This window comes from Calonectris borealis, chromosome 8 (genome assembly GCF_964195595.1).
Source record: "Calonectris borealis chromosome 8, bCalBor7.hap1.2, whole genome shotgun sequence".
In the NCBI taxonomy this organism is placed as follows: domain Eukaryota; kingdom Metazoa; phylum Chordata; class Aves; order Procellariiformes; family Procellariidae; genus Calonectris; species Calonectris borealis.
This window is the reverse complement of record NC_134319.1, coordinates 14,285,946-14,307,097: the sequence shown is the minus strand read 5'-3', so window position 1 is coordinate 14,307,097 and position 21,152 is coordinate 14,285,946. Positions and strand designations below refer to the sequence as shown.

At 38.8% G+C, this 21,152-nt stretch overlaps 1 protein-coding gene across 1 annotated transcript; it reads right to left on the bottom strand.

Annotated features, from left to right (window-relative positions):
* Window positions 1-1,742: 1,742 nt before the first annotated feature.
* On the bottom strand, window positions 1,743-21,097 carry PTGFR (prostaglandin F receptor). The gene is made up of 2 exons (XM_075157052.1): window positions 20,275-21,097; window positions 1,743-2,348 (listed from the first exon to the last, which is right to left on the bottom strand). Exons 1-2 carry the CDS (start codon window positions 21,061-21,063, stop codon window positions 2,043-2,045), a joined length of 1,095 nt encoding a protein of 364 aa, XP_075013153.1. The 5' UTR covers window positions 21,064-21,097; the 3' UTR covers window positions 1,743-2,042.
* Between the last annotated feature and the right edge of the window lie 55 nt (window positions 21,098-21,152).

The following is a 21,152-nucleotide window of genomic DNA, read 5'->3' as shown; positions in this document are numbered from 1 at the left end:
TGCCTTCACAACTGGCATCACACGTGCGAATGGCAGTGGCTGGCTTGAATCCAGAGTTTTTTGTCATAAGGATTATTTTTAACAACTTCAGATCTCTTTTGTTACGCAAAAATATCATAACTCTCAAGATACAGTTTGATAACTTTAATGAGGCTTTGCAATTTACATTCAATGTGTGTTAGTACACAAAACATAAGAAATCACATATACATATAAACTTTTGTTTGTTTGTTTTACAAGTCAACCAGTATGAACTACACAAGCTACATTTATTCACATAACAAAATGGAACATTGATGAGCTTCATTCACCGATCAAATACCTCAACAATTTACGGACCAACATTTTTTTGCAGCTGCTAAAACAACTATCTGCCATAGAGAACAAATAATTTATGTCAACAGATACACTGGCATCACATTTTATGAAATTAAAAAGCCAAACTGAGCACTGACTGAAAACTTCCAGATTTCAGCAGAACCCACATGAAAGCAACAGTGTGGAGCTTATACCAGCATCAAATCTGTCCATGGTTTATCAGCTCTGTGACTGAGGAAATAAATCACATACAGAAATTCTTCAGGGTAAACGAAGCCATTTCATTCATTATAGGGTTATTTAACCCATTTATTTTTCAACCTTTTTAAAACAAAAAGGAAATATAGCTTTTAAAACACAAAATTGATATATTTAAACCTTTTTATTTTCTGACTTAAACTATTCTCACATACAACTTGTAGTTTGTGAATAGTTTTGGTCCCTCAGACTGTCCTCTTGGTGAATCAGTTTTTAACTACTTTTTCCAAATACAGCAACCATCCACTAATGCAGTTATTTGAAGTAAAGTAGGTAAAAATAACATTAGACATTTCTATCTTAAAACAATCCTTCTGCTACAAAGTCTCTGATACTCTCATTTTTGCTTCTGAACAAAGTACAGTCACAAAAAACAAAGCTTCTTTTAGCAGCATTAAAGGCGAAGGGCCTCCTGTGTAAAGGCCTGGAAACTCTCTGGTACCTTCAAATATACTGAATGCCCTCAGCTCCTCAGGCACAGACCCTGCAAAAACTGAGCGTTTCACAAACACAACCACGCTCCCAGTGCAGTTCCCTGCAGAGGTGCTCATTTGGTCACGCACGTTTTTCATGAGACACGTGTGACCTTTTACAAATGAAGCAGATGTACCTCATGAGCATTTCAGTACATGCGTTAGTGGAACGCTCCACAAAACTTCCTTCAGTTTGGGGGGAAAAAAAAACACTTACTCTTTTTACAGACTAAGCACAGCTTTATGCCTGTTAGTTTCAACAAAATTTGTTGAAAGGATTGAAAACTCACTGATAGATCTGAAAATGTAACTGTAAGCAAGCTGAGCTGATCTGCTTCTGTGTTCCCACAGGGAACCTCATGGTTTGTCCGTGATTTGAAAGGAATGCTTACACTGATGAAGTTTGCAGCTCTCCCAAAAATTCATGGAACAGTAAATAATTAAGAGGTCAAGTCAATGAACCAAGCAAACTGGATCATTTAATAAGCTGGGCACAAGCAAAATGTCTTTTATATATCCAATTGGAAAATTCAATGCCTAGAAGCAAAGAATACCCTTACAGAAAAGAGGGTGGATTTTACCCTGGGAAGTAGTGACTCAGCGAAGGATTTGGGGATATCACTGCTAGATAAAATCTACCCCTTTTAAAAATCACCTTGGAGATCACTTTCACACTTGCATGGGTTCTTAAGAAGCCTGCTAAGGTAAAGGATTTGGTGAGAAGTATTATAAGGAACCCTCTTCACTTTAGTACCCGGAAGGGAGAAATACAGGATGATTTATCATTCTACTACCAGTTTTGGATGTATTCTAAAGGGAATTAAAACATTCAAGTGCATCTTTCAGAGTAGCAATATCAAACCGGTAAGCAACAAGAGCAAACCACTCACAATTTAAAACAAATGGCAAACCACTGAGCCCTGGAATTCATTTTAAGGTATTGCCCGTGTATGAGCATTGCCTCCGTCATCTCTTCGTACACTGTGCTTAACTTCATTGCCCTGTAGAGCTGAGTGGCTGTAAGTTTATTTGTTTGGAACTTACTGGTGACTCAGATATTGCTGCAACCTTCAAAGAATTCTTGATGGAGCTGAGTTCCAACATGTGTAAGTTTATGATGTGCACGCCACAACATCCCCTTGTGATCTTGTACAGGTTTTTAAGTACGGCTTTCCGGAGAAGAATGTACACCCAGGGATCTAAAATCTGATTCCACGTTGCCATTCGGAGAGCGAAAAGTATTGTTTCACAGGTCTCCTTTGAACGACTCTCATTTATCCCAATTCTGGCCATTGTCACCTGAAAATGAAACATTTTAAAATTATACATCGAAAAAATACACCAAGAGAGCATGCAAATGAGTGAAAACGTTTCAACATTATCTCTAATCTTCACAGCTTCACAGCACCAACACATCCCAATTGCAAAGTACATACTTTCAGGCATGTAACATTTATCATCCTAGAAATCCTCTAATGTTTTGCATAGGATGTACATGTGCCTCTGCTGAACCACTTCTGCTGAACCTTGAGCAGAGGATGGCAACCAGCCAGAGAATACCGTCCAAAACCAGGGATTTATTTGAGCAAGGAATAAAAACTTATCCAGAATTTGAGCTAACAATGCATGCCAAGACTGTTCCAGGGATGGATTTTTTCAAGGATAGAGGCCATTGGTAGATCAATACGTTTTTATGAAAGGTATTTTTTTTTTCACATTTTCCAAATTAAAGTCTGCATAAGGGATACAGCACCTTGATTTTGTCAAAAAGATTCACATGTTTTAAGCTGCAACAGAACACAATTTATTGACACCAGAGGGTTTAGAGGTTTCTAGGAAAATTTAAGCCATGGTGACAAAAGCCACCAATACTCCTCCTCTTGCCAATGGAGACACAGAGCGTTTCATTCACCTGTGGAGGTGCTGCACATGGACAGACCTCCACCAGCAAGAACACTGCCAAAGCCAATAGTTTCACATGGGTGGAGGCATTAGTCTTCCAGTATAGCTCAGCAGGACTGCTTCTGGCAGAGGATACCCAAGAGCTACACCAGCCCAGTAAGTTGTGGCTGGCCTTCCCACTTTGCAGAGCTGCAACCTAGGCTTTGAAACACCAGCCCTAGTGAAACACGCCGCTGGGGCTCCTGCCCCGCAGAGCTCTCCTTTACGGGCTTTCTGCCACTGAGGTTTTGTAACCTGAGTTCCTGTGTGAGGAAAGCCTGACTCTGCAAAGCCAGAAATCTGCCAGAAGACAGTAAATTATCTCTCTCTATTATTAATCTTAAAAGCACATGAAGACTTTTTTCGTAGAAGGATGAAACCCTGGAAGGCTTTCAGTTCCAAAGTCTTTAAAGCGATACAGTTATTTAACTAAGAAATGGGATATTTTACAACTGATGCTACGAGTACACTGATTTATTGGGCAATGAGCGGTAGGGTCAATCTGTCTGAGTGCAGAGGGTCATATTTTCACAAAGATACATTGTAAAAAAAAAAAAAATCTGAAAGATAATGAACGAAGAGAGAAAACTACTGCTCAAGATTCCAGCAAACCTATTTTACTCCTTTTTAAATGCTTCTCTGTATTCCTAGACCCTACCTATAGCTTGCAGGTCACCACATCTGAGTATAAACTTGAGCAGAACAGAGTGAACGCATAAAAGGAGACTGTACTTGCTTGATTAAGCATTTGATCAAGCGTTTCTGTATGGACATCTATGGGAGCAGTGAAGAGAGCCCATAGGAACATTCCTAAGGAAGCTGGTAAGACTGGCAGAAGCACAGCTGGGAACCGGTGCGAGGAGGAGGAAGAATGTCTGAGCACCGAGCCAACACAAACACTTACAAGTCAGTTCCCTGAATCTGCTTTTCGCCCCACAACCGTGGGTGCATTCCTCTCTGACATCAGCAGCCCACCCAAACTTGGACAACTCCTTTGGCTTCTACACAGGATGTTTTCTCAGGACAGTCCTACATTTTATTTATTAGAGGTCCAATACCACAAGCCAAACTCAGATGGAATACTCCTCACTCATGCAAGTAGGACTGGGCAGCAAATGACAGCACAACAGAGTTCATAGACCAACGTCCTTATCGGATATACCACATGCTTGACTTAATACAGACATATAGCTTCCTAATCTGCTTCTTGATGTACTTAAGAATTCCATTTGTTGTTCTTCTCTGGCATTCTGCAAAGTTAATAAATGCTAAATCCAATGCAATTTCATGCCCAGAAGAGGAGGCAGCAGATGTTGCCATCTAGGAAAAGTAGCTCCATCCAGACTTTGTAAAACGATATTATTCTCTCACATTTTACCTAGCAAACTTGTGAGATTCCTTGCCATTTAGTAATAATCACATCTAAGTGAATCCATTCCTTTCCTGTTCAGCTTGCTGGCTCAACATATTGATTTTTGATTTACATAAAGTAAATTAGGACAACAAGGAAATTTGATACATAATTTTATGGATTCTGATACTTGGAGAAGCTTCATCCAGAACATTTAAGTTACCTCTTCTAAATAGTGGGCATACAAAAAATAATATAACTGAACTCACAGGTAGCTAGTAGAGCTTATGTACATAGCTAAATGCTTAAGCAACTCAGCTGTGAATCCCTGTATTGGAAATAATAAGATAAAATCTACATTCTCTACAAATTTTGTTCCATAAAATAAGCATTTTCTAGCCATATTACTTATATTACTTGGGAGTGTTATGCAGAAATGAAACAATGTTTCCTTTCTCGTATCACTAAAACCAACATAAAATGATACCCCAACTTTTTGAAGTTCTGAGAGGCTGAGATTTCCATCTAGGCCTGGACTAAGACAGAGAATCTCAGTCCAAACCCAAGCACGAGCATTTTTATCCTAAAACACTTGTGGCAGAGCAGCGGTAGTGACAGACATGTTACCATCACATTGCCTCTGGGTATGAAGTAAGAGAGCTTCTCACTCCTCCAGAGAGCCTGCACTGTACTGGCAACTCTTCCATGTCTTCTGAGAAGACACGTGAGAAGACTGCAGGCAACTGAAGCCAACTGCATGCAAAAAGAGGACAAAGAGGAGACCATGTCCTGGCTACTGGAGCTTTTCTAAGGTCATCTGGTGATTTCTAGAACAAGACCCTAAACTCCAGCAGAAGAGGGGTAGAATGGAGTAAGACCAATATAAATTATTATTTCTATCACATTTTCATAGTCTTTTTTTTAACTTAAATTTAAATTCTTAAAATACTATTCCAAAGTCAGTTTGAAATTATAAATTATAAAAAGGCCTAATATGCTACCAGCTGTTTAATAAAGGATATCATTGAAGCAAAACATGCAGGCAGTCTGTATTTGCTCCCCAGGTGCGAGAAAGTCGTGTCACTGAACTGGCACAAGTCACCGGCTCAGAAACTGCAGCCAGCACTTCCCGCAGTGCTAAGCTGACTTCTGAGAGCAGGACCTCCTCCTCTACAGGCACTGAAAGGACACTTCTTTTCTTCTTATTTGACTGATACTGTTCAATAATTAGTTCAAAGTTAAGAAATCAATTCAAAGACTGACTTTTTTTTTCCTTCCATCAGGTAAGTATGATGAAGGAATTCTGTCCTCTGTAGCCAACAGTACACAAGTGGGGAAGTGGGAAGAGGCAATGTGATTGCATGATATCTAGCTGCCTTTGATCTCCACAACTGAATTTAATATTCATGCAGATTCAGCAGCATGACTCAAAAAATTAATCCCCAACTGGTAAATAATAAACGTAACTCATGACATTTTCTAACATATTTAGAAATGTAAAAATCCAAGTAGCATTTTGCTGAGTTATACAATGTTTATATGAACACAGCTGTAGTATGTCTCCCTGGTGTGCAAAAACTGAAAGTATCACATGACGTAACCAATACAATTCAAACTTTCTTTAGGAAAGTAACTATAAAAGCATAACTGTAAAAGTGACTTTTTAAACCAAGGCTGCCTGCTTGTAAGATATAAAGTTACTCTGACTCATATTAGTCCTTGTTGGTTTAAGGAAAGACCTGAGAATTCCCTGTCCCTAAAATTAAATGCAGAGAAATCAAATTTCTGTCAAGCAAGGACTTGACACAATACATTAAACTTCTCCATCCTTTTTTTTCCAATTTTAGGCTTCACTAAAACCAAAGCTCACTTTGCAAGATCCAGAAAGTCTGATGGAAAAATTTTAAAAACATTTTGAAATTGTTGACTTCTACAATTTCGCATCTCGCAGATAGCATCAGAGAACTGCCATTTCCCTTAGGAACAAAGCTTAGTGCAACAAACTGAAAAAAAATCGCTCCAAAGCTTCACACCACTTTCCAAATCTAAACAGCATGTCTTTAATTTCCCTTCCAATTGGATCTCAATTATATGAGAACAACTAATAAGCTAAATGGCAGTGCTGCTTAGTCACATTCCTGTTAATACTCAAGGACAGCCAGTCAAAACAAGAAGCAGACTTTACAGCTAGTTAGGAAATAAGGCAAACTGTAGTACTACTTTGATGCATTTCAGCACATAGGTTCTAAATCCAGGTCCTATCCTTGACTTCAGGAAACTGGATGAAAAACAGTCACCAAGAGATTGGCATGGAAAGCAGAGCAGACAGGCCAATTTTGTTATGTGCAAACAAATATCAGAAATTCTCTGCCTCTGTAGTTCAGCCTTCAGGCTCCATTTCCCTGTGGGAACCTTGCAGACCCTCCCAAACCTCTTCCTCTTCCTTTGGATTTCATTACAAACAGTTCTGAGCATTTCCATTAATGGAAGAAAGTCCATGGTTTTTTTCAGCATTTGCAGAATACTCATATTTTGTCACTAATGCCTATGTCGAATCAGAGGTGCATATCCTCTTCTCCTAAACCACACAGGACTCAAGGTGGTATTCTACTGACTATGTCCCACTCCATAGAAATAAAAAATATATAATTATTTTGAATTTCCAGAAGTATTTGGAACTTCCATTATTCACGTGTGTCACAAAGAAGCTGCAGTTTGCTATAGGCAAGAGCTGATAGAAGATGATACTTTGTAGTACTCTATAAACACAAACTTTTACAAAAAATTGGCAAAAGAGAGGGAGAGAGGAATCAAAATGTATCTATCTTTACATTTTATGTACCATTTTATATCTCCTAAGAACAGCCATTAGAAAAGAAACACTGGCAGCAAATTGCCTGTATCATTGCTATATAGATATTGGAGTATATAAACTAAGCATTTGTTGCAACAAGGCTGAGTATGCTTCATTTTATTTTTTATGTGATTCTATATAAGTCAGTTTAAAAGCAAGGGCTTCCAAGAAAAATATGTAGTGCACCACTTCTGCCATCAAAATGTTAGTACACACACTGTACTACTTATGCCACACAATGCTTTTTATGTTATAGATCTGCAACATGTTTTTCCCCTAATGTTTTCCTTTCCCTTTTTAAAAGAAAAACATGAACCATACCTTCAACTTTTATATACCAGATGATTATTTGGCCTAGCAAGTAAATTTTAACTGAGCATAGTGATTTTATAAAAAATGTGTATTTAAAAAGGAATTGGAGAAGACAAGATGCGTTAGCAAGTTTTCCTCCACATTAAAGTCCAGAAGATACTTTTAAGGGGATACGTAATACTTCATTGTGTAAAATTTTGCAGGATCAGCTCTTGACAAGTAGCAGCAAATTCTCCCATGTACACTTCTGTGAAAAAGTAATAATGCCGCTAAAAATTAACAATGGATCCACTGGCTCGCTATTCAGTTGGGGAAAAATCTACTTCCCGAAATCAAGTTCTAGTCCAAAACAGGTAAATCAAGGATGGTAGCTACTACCTGCCATGATATGCATCCTTAAACATGCAAGTTTACTTATTATCCCGTTAAAGCAGCTAGTCTGAGAAAGACCTTTCCCCTATCAGGATCGCAGTCTCTCTCGGGAAACACAGAACCCAAATGAGAATCAGACAGAAAATATTTGAATGACCAGAGGTAGCTGAGGTTGCAAAAACATTTAGCCTCCATGTGCTCCGTATTTACCCCCCTTAAAATGGAGCTGCGTAAACCTTTTGCAGGTATTGTAAAGCTAAAGGCACTCAGAGCTCAGAGGTGTTCCCAAAGCATCACTGCTGTGATAAACGTCAAAAAAGTATAGAGAAAACAGGAAAACACAACATTCTGCATGAAGCCAATGCACATATTTTCTAAGATTCCTTCTCAGACGCAGTGGATTTTGTGATCAGGCGATTCCTCACCGGCCGATGATACTGCTTCATGAACGTGGTACTCTTCAGAGTACACGTGCCTTTTCTCATGTTGGCAAGATCAAAGCCTTGAAACAGTATGTCCAAGCACCCCTCGGAGTCGGTAGGGCAGATCTCACACCAGCTGAACGCCTAGGAAAGGACTGCAGCACAGCAGCATACATGAGACACTGCAGCCATGACATTAAACTAAGGTTCTGTGGGTGTTTGCCACCCAGCAGCTCAGCTCCGTCTGCCCTTGCCATATGACCCCTCCTCGCCGAGGCCGTTCAGTTCTTCCGAGCTTTCTGCTCTCCTCGTGCAGGCTCAGGTCTGCAGAGGACTCTCACTCTGTTGCACTCCATTACTGTGCCATTAGAGTCAAGTGTGACATTTTCACCATCTGTGTTTTTACAGCTTTATGCAAAATATTTATGGATGGCAACACACTTTCCGAACAAACATTTGGAAACGTCATTTGAAATGAGATTTTTATGTATGCAAGAATTTGTCAAAATTACTGAAAAAAATGTAAAGTGCCACAATGTTATACTCACTATTTACATTTTATTAACTGCCCTTGGCATTATCGTGCTCTATATAAGGCAGGAATGCAATTATGAAGTAAGCCTCATAAACAGAAGGATTTTTTTGTGTGCATAAACTCGCAAACATTAACTGAAAGTGAAGCTTTTATTTGCTGTCAACTTTCCCCATAGACACTACCTGTTTGCATCTGTTTTGCAGTAACATAAATTCAGGTTGGGCTTGAAAGAAGCATTCCAGGTCACCTCTCTCTCTTTCTCCAAAAGAATCCAGATATTTCTAACTTGGATTGACAGCCCCTTTTCCTTCTTTCCTTTCCTCCCCCTCAAAATTAGAATACTTTGGTTTAATAGCTGGCAATGTAATTATTCTCACAGCTTAATTGATTAACCCATTTGAAAGCAAAGCAAAATGGATACGGACAGAGAAGGTTTTAGCATTGAAAACGGTAGATGACTCACTTCATAATGAAAAGACATAGTGTCCATACCAAAGTCAAATAAACAACCTGTTTCCTGAGCTACACGTTTTAAAGTTACAAGAAAGCCTGCTTCCATAGAACGAAGAATGTATTGCTGCCTAACAACAAGGCCTATAACAAAAATCTCTTGTACAAAAAAAAATTAATTTTACAAATAAAATTAAAATATTCTTTACCCAGCAATGCTGAGCAAGACTTTACAGGACAATTGCTAGACCTATCGGGACCAGAAAACAATAGAGTATTTCTAATACTGCATAATAAGGACCATCGTGACAAACACAAACAAATGAAATAATTAAGTATTTAGAGATGTAAGGACTATACGTATTCAGGATCCATTTATTCTTCCATTAGGGTCAGTTGGGTAAAGCTTCAAACCCTGGAAATGGCCTATTACTTCTCTTCTATTGCTTTGCTTTTTCAGGTTTTCGCACTCATTTGGAAAACAATAACATTTTTATTCATTAAGTAAATATTCTTATTGATTTAGGAGCAACAGAACTTCTCTCACTAATACCCTACAAATACCCAAAGAAAGAATCACAAATAACACATAATACTGGGAAGAGAACTGTCTGAATACAGAAAAAAAGAGACAGTATACAGAGAACCTGAAAAGATCCGTAATTCTAGAATGAATTCAGCATTTAATTACTGTTATGCACAGGACCAAATCAATAGCTTAGAAGCGAACTGTCTTTTCAAACATCACCACGTTCATGCTTACTGAAGTCATCCTCCACTGTATTTACTTGTCTGAGGAGAGATACAATATAGATTCAGCAACCAGAGGCAAATCTTCCACTTACATCTTTGAGAGCAAGAAAATGTTCTTCTATAGGGAATGCAGGATCTGCCAGTACTTACCTGGCCATTTTTTTAATTCTCTCAGATTTGTTACTTTTGTCTAAGAATCCAAGAATTAGGCTGAATTCTCTGAGGGTTCCTTGGACAGGTCACTCCCTGATTTCAGAGGGATGGCACATACATGCAGGCTTTCAGGGCAAATACCACCGAACCCAGGGATATCCATACATATTAAAAGAAGGGAGAAGAATTTCACAGTGAGTCAGTCATGATATATAATGGCCATTTCACCTCTTCCAGAACTCAGGAATGCAGATGGCTTTGATGTGTGACCAAGCCTGCAAGACCTCAAGTTACAACAGGTCTAAAAAAGTAAAGAACCTACCCTATTGTCTACCAATGGAGTCAGACCTTCAGTGTAATAGTCTGAGAAATTATGGTGTTTATTACATGGGTGTAAGGGGAAAAAGAAGAAAAGAAAAAAAATGTTAATTTGTAATTATATGTATGTATGTTTATGTTTACCACGTACGCAACATACACAGTGGAGGAAAATGAGATCTTTTTCATGATGGACTGGAGTACTGGTTACCTAATGACTTGGCACTATCTGATTTGCAGGATTTGCAAATCTGGCTGGAGGCAAAGGAAGAAGAGATGTGTTCCTTTCATGTTATTTTAAAAAAAAATCACCTTTAAAAGTGACTTATTCTATATATCATTCTGGAGAAGTACACTAAGAAACCATGAACAAAAATATCAGGGCTAATGAACTAGCAATATATTTACCAAGTTGGAATATATAATTTGCAATTATTTTTTTCTTTAATGTTGGCAAATAAATTAAAAGGGACTGCTGTGCAGCTGGACCATCTTTTAGGTGGAGGAGGGAAGAGAAAAATCAGTTCTCCATTTAAGAGTGATTTATTTCTTACTACTTCTGCAAACCCACGGTCCTGGTAAAAAGTGGATTCAATTTTATTTCAAATTCACTAATGAACTGTAAATCCTAAAACAAATTGCTGTCACTCACATGGATCCTCACCTCCTTCCTGCTTCACCCGCTGTTTTAAAACTCTTCCACGCAATGAGGCAGAGGGGAATGCAGCTGGCCACGTCCCCGCCAGCACAAGAGTCTTCCTCCCCACATCCTCACGTCCCGACGTTGGCCATTACCTGGGTGACGCCGTTGCTCACAGACAGACTCACTACATCCTTTACGTCCTCCCTCACTCCTCTAACTTTGGGGTGGCCGTGCAGCCCACGCACAGCCGGCTTACGCAGGGTTCAAGGCACCGGAGGCAGCTGGCAGCACACAGGTCCGGGACAGCAAGTAGGGCACCAGCTGGAGATCAGTCATTAACTTCCATTTCTCCAATGACAAAGTAATCTTCGGTTTCTGCAAGTTTAGTATCAAGGCCTAATTTTCTTTAAAAAGAAACTCAGTTCAGGACATCCCTTACACAAAGACTCATCTTCAGGAAATCATGCAGAAACACAACTCCAATGCCATTCAAACCCACGCTTCGGCACGCACCTCTGAATGAGGTCTTCGCACAGCTCATTAAAAAGAGTGGCTACGAAAGAGGTTATGAGGTGCTCTCCACTCCCTGCTCTGTCTGCAGCAGGTAAGAGCAATCCTTCAGCAAGAGACAGTATATTACCTACAATGCGGCTCAGGTTCATTCAGCCACTCAGATACTTCGCCTCATCCAACATGAGAATGAATCCGAAAGAATGAATCACAATTACTAAAACTTCACTGTAACTCCTGGTGTAAACCCCTTCTGCAACGTTCTGCTACCTGACCATTACTATTTCTAGAGAACTCATGATGGGATCGTGCTCCTGTTCTGCTAGGCACTGTGCACGCACACAGTGAACAGGCACCTTCCTTCCTCGGGGAGCTTGTAACCCGAATTGCAATTCAGCAATTTCTGACTACTTTAATGTAAAATTTAACTCTTAAAAGCATGTGAAATAAGAACTATTGCTCTGTTCTAAATCTAAATAGCATATTTCCCAGAAAAGGATCCAAATAATGAGTGCTCTCAGACATGAACTGATTCGACACTGCTATTGAGACAAGCAACTTCTGCTAGAAAGCATTTATAATCACCATGCAAAACCTAAGATTGTGAACTAACACCATAATAACATAATAAATATCTCACAGAATATATGAATGCATAGCACACACTGATGTCTGTCATGTTAAACCTGGTGAGGATGGAGGAGTTTCTGGAGTTGTTCCATGTGAGTGTATTTGTCCCAGAGATTTTTCAGCAACAAGTTTACCATTTAAAGACTTCAGATAATCAGGAAGAAGAGCTTTCCTAAAATAACCATCTAAAAATGGTTATGCCGTGTATGACATTTTCCAAAAATGGCTATGCCATTTATGATATTTTCAAGCAAGAAAGGCCTGAATAAGTGTAATACCTAGGAAACAGGAAGAACTCACTTCTATCAAACAAAATTGGAATGTATATCAAATTGACTCACTTTTTTAATATCAGGCACAGAAGGCAAAAGCTTTACCAAATGAATAAATAAGGGGAGGTTGTGAATGGAAATTTATCTGGCTGAAGATTTCAGAATTTGATTTTTTGAGATGGTAACTTCAAAATTGCAAAAAATCAAAATTTTTTATGAAAGTCACTGACATCTCTTTGGAATTAAATATTGTGTTTCAATTTATAGATATTTATGGTTTAATTATGTATATATAATATAAATTTAAAAATCAGCAGCAAGCAATTTTGAAAGAAAAATAGAACCACGTTGTTTTGAAAATGCAATGTTCTCACAGGACTGGAAACCTGCCTTCCCTACTTTTTCTCTCCAAAACAAACCTCATTGCATTCTGACGGCACTTTTTCAGAAAAAGGCTTTATGTAAGTTTTTCCAAACAGCACAAGTAAACATAGATAACAAAAACTATAATTATGCTTCTCCAAAAACCCTCTGGTAAAGGACAATCTGTCAATCTCAGCTCTTCTTCCTTCCCTCGTTCATACCCTTACTGTAGGACAGTATGCTGACCACTGTCCATTTCTTCTCCAGAACTTCTTTCCTGTTGAGAGAGATTCTCAGCTGCTCAACTCCCTGACTTCTGTGAGAGGGAGGTAAACACTTGAATTACAAATATAGCCACAATTAATATAGAGTTTCTAAGCACTCTATGATAAACTACACCCTGGCCCACACTTAAAAACATTTTTTTAGAATTATTGATGTTTCTCAGAAAGGCTAAGACCTCTAAGATCTCTACAAACTGTAAAAGACGAAAATAGGAACAGACCAATTCTGAACACTGAAACAGTACCTTTGAAATTCAGTATCATTTTAGGTGGGTATACTTTAAAACAATCCTCATTCCATTTCTCACCTAACCTGGTGGAAATTTGCCAGCTGTGCCTCTTAAGAATCCAAAATAAAAGAAAGATCTCTACAACCAATACTATAAAAAAGGCATGAACATCTTATCCAAGGGTTTCTAGTATCATAGAAACACATTAGAGTAAGTGGATTGAATTTTTAAATTCATTGTATTAAGCTTTGTTATTCTCTCTCTGCACACACCTACAATTTCTTTCCAGGGAATATTTTCATGGCAAAAGCAAACTCAAATTGCCTGAGTTGCTGCTTAAATGTTATTCCACAGGAAACAGCGAAGCTAAAAAGACACTTCTGTCTTGACACTAACAAAAACTTCAATCAAAATGAGTGTTCTTTTTCATCTTAACCTCTAAAATCAGCAATTTATTCCAAAATATTTTTTGGGCTATAATATTAGGAATGATACTAACATTTCAGTGATTTAACCTTGAGTATCAGAAGCTTATTCAGAGGAATTCAAGTAGGAATAGTGATTGAATTTGCACAGTGTTAAAGGATGTATTGAAAAACTTGGCAAGCAATTAGAAGGCCATGGTATGAGGGAGAGTGAGAGCCCTTTTTCTAGTGCAGCTTGAAAGACAAGCAAACTGATTGAGAGTTTTTTCTTTCCAGAGGAGCTCAGGGAGCATTTTATTCAGTCCTGATCTGACCTCTTCTGACACAGCAAGGCCTGGAAGAGAATTAACACCCTACCATTGACAATAACCATTATGGTATTGATGCTTCGAACTATAGATAAATAGGCATATCTAGCAGGCCTTCTGCTAGCAAAAAGCTTTTTTCTTTTCCCTATGAAACTGGTTCATTTATTAAAACCGCTGTGGCAGAAGTGGGCTCCTGAGATGGGCTTTCACCCGGCCTACGAGATGCAGTGACAACATCCAACGGGTATTCCCATGGAGGTCCTGCAGCAGGTCACCTCTCCTGTGCTCGTCAGCCTGCCGCAGGCAGGGTGTGAAATGTAGCCCAGACCCAACTCGAACCACATCTTCTTTACTCTGACAGCACGTCCCGTCTTTGTATGGTGTCAACAGACAACCATTCTAGCACAACATGACAAGAATTCAATGACAAAAGCCAGCACAAACATAGTAATTATCATTGATTATCTTCTTAAAAATCTGAATCTTGAAAAAGTTAGACAAAGTGTGGTTTTCCCCTGTGAAAGTAACTTTTACAATGGCATTGAAAGCTGCAAGGTTAGCTAAACACATTTAGGAGTACCTCTCTCAGTCTTCAGGAACAGATGACTGGAAATTGAAAGTCTAATTTATTCTTTTTCAAAAGAAAAGATCGCTCTCCTTGTTGACAGTGCCTATGCAGGCACAACGAGCTCACAGAGGCTGCAGCTTTGACTAACAACGTGTTTTGCCAGTGGCTCTGTAAGAGAATACGCTTCTGCAGAACAGCCACCCGTGAGATCTGGGGTGGCCGTACTGTACGTGGTGACAAGGGCCTCACTGGCAAAGCGCGGACCTGCATCTTGGGACATCTTGTGTCTGCTTTTCCTCAGCTGCATTTTTCAATTATGAAAATCACCAGCCAGAGAGCACAAGAGAAGGGACAAATTTTTAAGTAACTACTTTGTTGTAGGGACAATACAACCAGCAATATTTGAAGGCATACAAACATCAATAAAGCAATGAGCTCATATAAGTGATGCCCATTGGACATATAAGCATAAGGTAGTACAACAGAAATTTAAACTTGTTAAATTGTTAAAGCTTGTTAAAGAACACAGAAAACAGGAATGGAGGAAGATGCTTCAAGGGTAACAGGGGTATGAACTCCTGGCAAAGTGTCACTGTGCAAGTATATACATGACTACACATACAAAAATACTAAAGTAGGATGCACGGAGGACGGCCTTGTACAACAAAATGCCTTATATTGTGTGCAACTACATGGCCTAGAATTTAGTTAGTGTAAAACATGCAACCCACTGACCTCCTTCAGCACATACCAGCCATGAGCCTGTCTCAGCACCTGAAATACCTGGTGGAGCAGCCAGGGAGGGGTGGGCTGAGGTAAGAGCACTGCCACCAAGAGCATCCCTGTTAGCACAGCACTGCCCTTCTCACCTCCTCCCGCAGCATATTCACTGAAAGGACCACTCAGACCGGCTCCAGCAGCTTCTAGGTTGGAGTGATTCAGCAAACTGTAAGCTAAATGCAGCCCTAGGTGCACAAAAACCAACCATCAAGCCTCGTTGCATGAGACAATCTGAGGACAAGAAGAAGTCAGAGCGAGTTCAGAGAGACACAATTAGCATAACAAATTGGAAAGGGAAGAGATGACCTGAGAGGAGACTGCTAGAAATTAATCTAGGCAGTAAAAAAAGCAACTGAATAAGAGCTGATTTAATCATATGAAATAAATAGCTGAGATCTTTAAAAAGAAAAACAGAAAGAGCGGCTATTTTCTGCAGTAGAGGGGAGGTAAAACTGGAATGAAAGTAATCAGATAACTGCATGGAAAAAGATCTTAACAAGAATAATTAAAATGTAAAAGTATTTTTCTCAGGCTAAGACTGTGTTCCACACGCGAAAAAGATTATACATTTCTCCAGATCATAATTTGTTCCCATAGATAAATTCACTCTGAAATAAACCCCTCCTGTCCATAATTACAGGGAGTTCACTTTGCTACTCCAAAAACAAAATTTAAAATGTTTTTATCCCTTGAGCCCCACAGAATTTGACGTACTGAAGTCAAAATCTGCTCATACAAACACAGCTCCAAGAACAAGCTGTTTCATGACAGGCCAGACGTCAAGTCACAGCCAAAAACCAGCTTTATATAACAATCTATTTCATCAGAGATGCTTGTCACAAAATGCTCCAGCCCAACTATTTGTTTTGGGAATCCAACCCCTAGGGACCAAATTTACCCAACAAAATTCACATATCCCTAGCAAAGGGCTAAGACTCTAGCAAGGATGAAAAAAGATGACTTACTACACAGAGAAGTTGATGTTACTATCTTTGGAACATATTTTCCTGGAATTACCCATCACAAAGCAAAATTATTCAGAATATCAGAACAAATATGCCTCTGCAAATCATTGACTACATAGATTATCAGAAAACTCATGAATTTCACTTGTTGCTTTTTTTGTGATTTCCCTCCTGCTCTCAACTCCTCAAAAGGAGATAAATGTTCCCCCACAAGGGAAGAAGCAGGGAGCACCCCTCATTCTGGTTCTCCATTAAGGAAAGATTCCCACACAGTGGCAGAAAACTTGAAAAAGCTGCTCATTTTTGAGGAACAAATGAGATGGAGATTCAGGAAGGAAATCAGAAGGAAGAAACGAAATCAGAAGGACGTTCCTGTCCAACAGCCCCAGGCAGAGCCCCACATGAGCCACGCCATGGGCTCTGCTGCTGAAAAATGCTCCAGATCTCCAGGAGTCTTAAAATAGAGGTGGTGATTGATTATAATATTATATATTACTATATATAATATGAAATGTTAGATATATACACATATACACAGATAGATAAAGGCACCAAAACAGTTCACTACCACTGAGCAGGTGCGGAAGTCAAGTACAGTTCCACACCAGACACCATAAAGGACAATCCAGAGTCTTGTGTCTCTAATGTCATCTAAAGGTGATTTTAGCACAGGATAGTGACTGAATATATAACTCCACTTGGGAAAAAAAAAAAATTAAAATCTAATAGTGAAGTAAATCTGCAGTTGGATTACAGTATTGGATTGACTTGATTTTGGTAGCCATGCACATATGACAATTGATGTAACACCAGACTAGATTAAAAACAGAAGAAAAATAAACAAAGCAAACCCCCCATCAGATGGAGAATCACACCAAATAAATCCAAACTCTTGTATCTGCAAACCACAAGTGGCATAAACTGCATTGCCTTCCTCTGTTTTCTCTTCCAAAGGTTTCTTTGGTTTATAATCGCTTTGGTTTATATAGAGGCAATTCACTCTCACATAACATTTTTTTCCGTATACTCTTTGGGATAGAGAACATGGGTAAAATCCGCAATTCAAAGATTGACACTGACTTCTAGACTTTGCTTTGAGAAAAAGTTAAAAAAGCAAATGAATGCAAAACAAGCATGTATTTAGCTACTTTGCCAAATAATTTCACCTATGAACACCTGCTCATATTTATTTCAAGAAATACATATCTTGGTATATGCGGATTAAATTATAGAATCTAAACAATTCATTTCACAAATTAAAAGCCCTGAGAGGTTTCAGATAAATCGGATGAGTAGATTTGGATCAACAATTCTTCGTAAATCATATGCTTTGATAAACCCTGGATCTCTTTATTGTAGCACTTGAGCAGTGCATTCCTGGCAAAGCTTTATCCCACTGAGTCTGTATGCCCCACTGCAGTCCAACAAAGCTTGCTAAATTAACGCTGCGCTTATATCAAACAAAGAGTTGGTAATTCAGAGAATTAACTTTGATGACAACTCTATTGTCAAGCCAAGAAAGGTAATACCTACCAAGGACCCCGTCCTTCGCATTCCCCAGACTATTGAACTCTGGCTAAAACACTACTTGTTCACTTCCTCGAAACTTTGTTTCAAGAACTAAATCCTACCTTACACTAACTTTTTTTTTAACTTCTCGTTTCTAACACAAATTTGTCAATACTGCAGAACTATTTTCCATACTGCCAGGCTAATTTTGGTGATAGTTTGGCTCATCTCATTTCAAAAGAGATCCAGAAGCAAAGCGTCGCAAGTCTGGAATGCACAGAGGGCACCGGCAGATTTGCCACCCAATGAACCAGAATTGCTTGTGTATCACCTCCCTCTGCAACGCAGTCCCCAAAACTACCAAGAACAAAATTAAGCAAGAAGTCATTCACTGGTCTATATCACCAGCTGATGAAAACATCAAACTCTGAAAAGACTCTGAAAAAAAATTTGCTGCTGGAATAATAATTCATTGTCAACTACAACTTAGATGAAGTTACATACTTTAACAAAAGTAGTGTTGTGATTTCATTAAAGATTGTCAAGATTTTAAAAATTATGGGTTTATAATTAATAAAAATTGAAAGGTTTAACAAAATTACCAACACTGAAAATGAACCACAGTAGTTGCAATTTAGTGTTCCTTCACATGTTGAATAAAGTATCTCTTGAATTAAAAAAGTCTATAGCTCTTTTGAGACCCAAGGGCTTTTTAAAAATCAAATTAATTCCAACCTTTAAGAACAGTTATTTTATCTGAAAATAAGTGTCACCAGAGGATAATATACTGGCTTTTTTCATGAGAAGTAAAGCCATCATTTGAGTTGCTTTTCTTGAAAACCGTTCTGAGGCTTGCCCCAGACAAACCTCAGGAGGTGTCTGGAAGTAACTGGAGGTAAGTTCACTACAAAAGCTTGCTTCTGACAACTTTGTTTATGCTCTATACGCAACAGCCAGGTCATTGACAAAAGCCAAATTGAATTTAAACTATGCTGTAGAGCAAGTCTAGAAAAATCGACAGAGAAGCAGGGCAAAATCCTGTGTGTGTTGAACAAAAGTGAAAGAGTTTTTGTGCATTTCAGTAATGCAGAGATTTATATCCAGACTCTCTCCTTGAAGTCTGCGATACTAGATTAATTAAATGCTACCTGCCTACCTAGCTGCAGCAAGGCTAATATCAGTATCCAATTCAGAACTAGTTCAGGTAACTCCATACTATACCATAGGCAGTGAGTGGATGAGATGTAGCTGGATCTGATTCAGATCTCAGATTTAAATTTCTATATTTGTAAGCTCAAACTGAACTTGCTCCTCATTCACATCAGTGGAAAACTATCGGACCTTGTTTCTAGAAAACAAATTAAGATTTCCTACTACTTGTGACTTAACCTCTCTCACCCTAGTAAGAAAATAAATTTTCTTCAGGTTTACTGCAGTAAAAAAAGTCACAGTTAGTATCAGCTTTATAATGCCATCATACAACAGGAGCCGTCAAATTCTCTCACATATCATAATCCCAATTCCTTTGACCCTGCTAGAGCACACGCTAACATGAGCAACACTTACCGTTTGGGAAGAGTCACAGCAGTTACCAGCAAGCAGTCCCAAGTTACAGCCGGGACAGCTGAGAAAGCGCACCGACTGCACAGAGCAGCTTTGCTAGTCATCTGTCCAGATTACAAACCCAGCTTGGTCAAGTCTAAACTAAATTTTTATTTTAACCCACTGCCAACCACTGGTTTTTAATACGAATCTAAAGCAAAGCCCTTAATACCCTGCTAATGGAGTGGAGGATTTTTTACGTTCTTAACTGTTATCTTCCGTAAACCAGTTCACAAGTAGCAGCAAACAGTAATAATAACAACGAACAGACTACCATAAATAAAAAATTATATGAACCACAGTACAGACTAAACAGACTTGCCACTCCAAGATTTCACTGAATTTTTGGACAAGCTCAATATTTGCTCTGATTTATTCTAGCCACCATTCTGCTACCACTGTCTGCTTCACAGAACTAGAAATAAAGTCCTCACAGTCCCTACACATTTTGCTTACTCAATCTATTTTGCTTACGATCAGAAGTGGAGAGTAATTACCATTTTTGTTATAGATGCATAGGTAAATACATTATGGGCAATATGCTGTAAAATTAATACATTGAAGAGTGAATGGAGCTGTTATCACAGCTAAAGCACCTTAAAACCTGGAGATAAAAAAGTATAACTTTTATACAGTGATGTGCATTAAAAATTGGCAAACACATTAGGGTCTTACCAGGAATGGACTCCAGCAAATGCAAGAAACACACATTATAGCCAAGAGCTGAATGATCATTTCAAAATGATGAGATCTGCCTTGTCTTTGTTGACTTTTAAATTTGACTCTTAAGAGGGTAATTCCTGTGACAGCATTGCACAAGAATGAAATAGCAAGGGCCAGTAACCCAAGGCAAGAAAAAAGTAAGAGATAAAATCTGTCTTCCCAGTCCTCAACATGTTCTGTTTTATAGAAGCACCAGGTCCTCGATGCTTGAATTTGATAGGCTCTAAACCTAAGAATAGGCAGCAAAGCTATAAGAACAGCAAACACACATACCATAGTCAACATCATTTTCACATGTTTAGAAGTCATTTTTGTAGAGTGAAATATTGGCTGAGTGACTCCAATGCACCGTTCAACAGCCATCACACTGCCCAGGAAAAGCGGGCACAAACCAAAGAAAACCATGCAGATGCCAAAAACACTACAAAGAATGTTGGACTGGTTAAATCGAATCCAGTCTTTATCTGATGCATACACAAACACTGCAATGGCTCCGTTGATGAGGTGGCCGAAGAGATCTGTGACGACCAAACCACTAGCAAGAAGCAAAAAGGAGGCTTTTGATTTCTGTCTAAATCTCTGATACGCCTTCATGAGAATTGCTATTGCAAGACTGTTGGATAAAATTCCCACCGTCATGAAGATTATTGAAAAGAAAACTGAAATCTTCTTCTCTGTGTGGCAGGTTGTGTTTTTCAAGATTCCAAATCCAGCCAGCCCTGGTGATTTTGAACTGTTCATGGTTAGGAAAGGAGAGGCAGCCCTCAAAACATTTCAGCAGTCTTGCAATCAAAAGGCATCTGCAATATTAAAAACAAATACACACACAC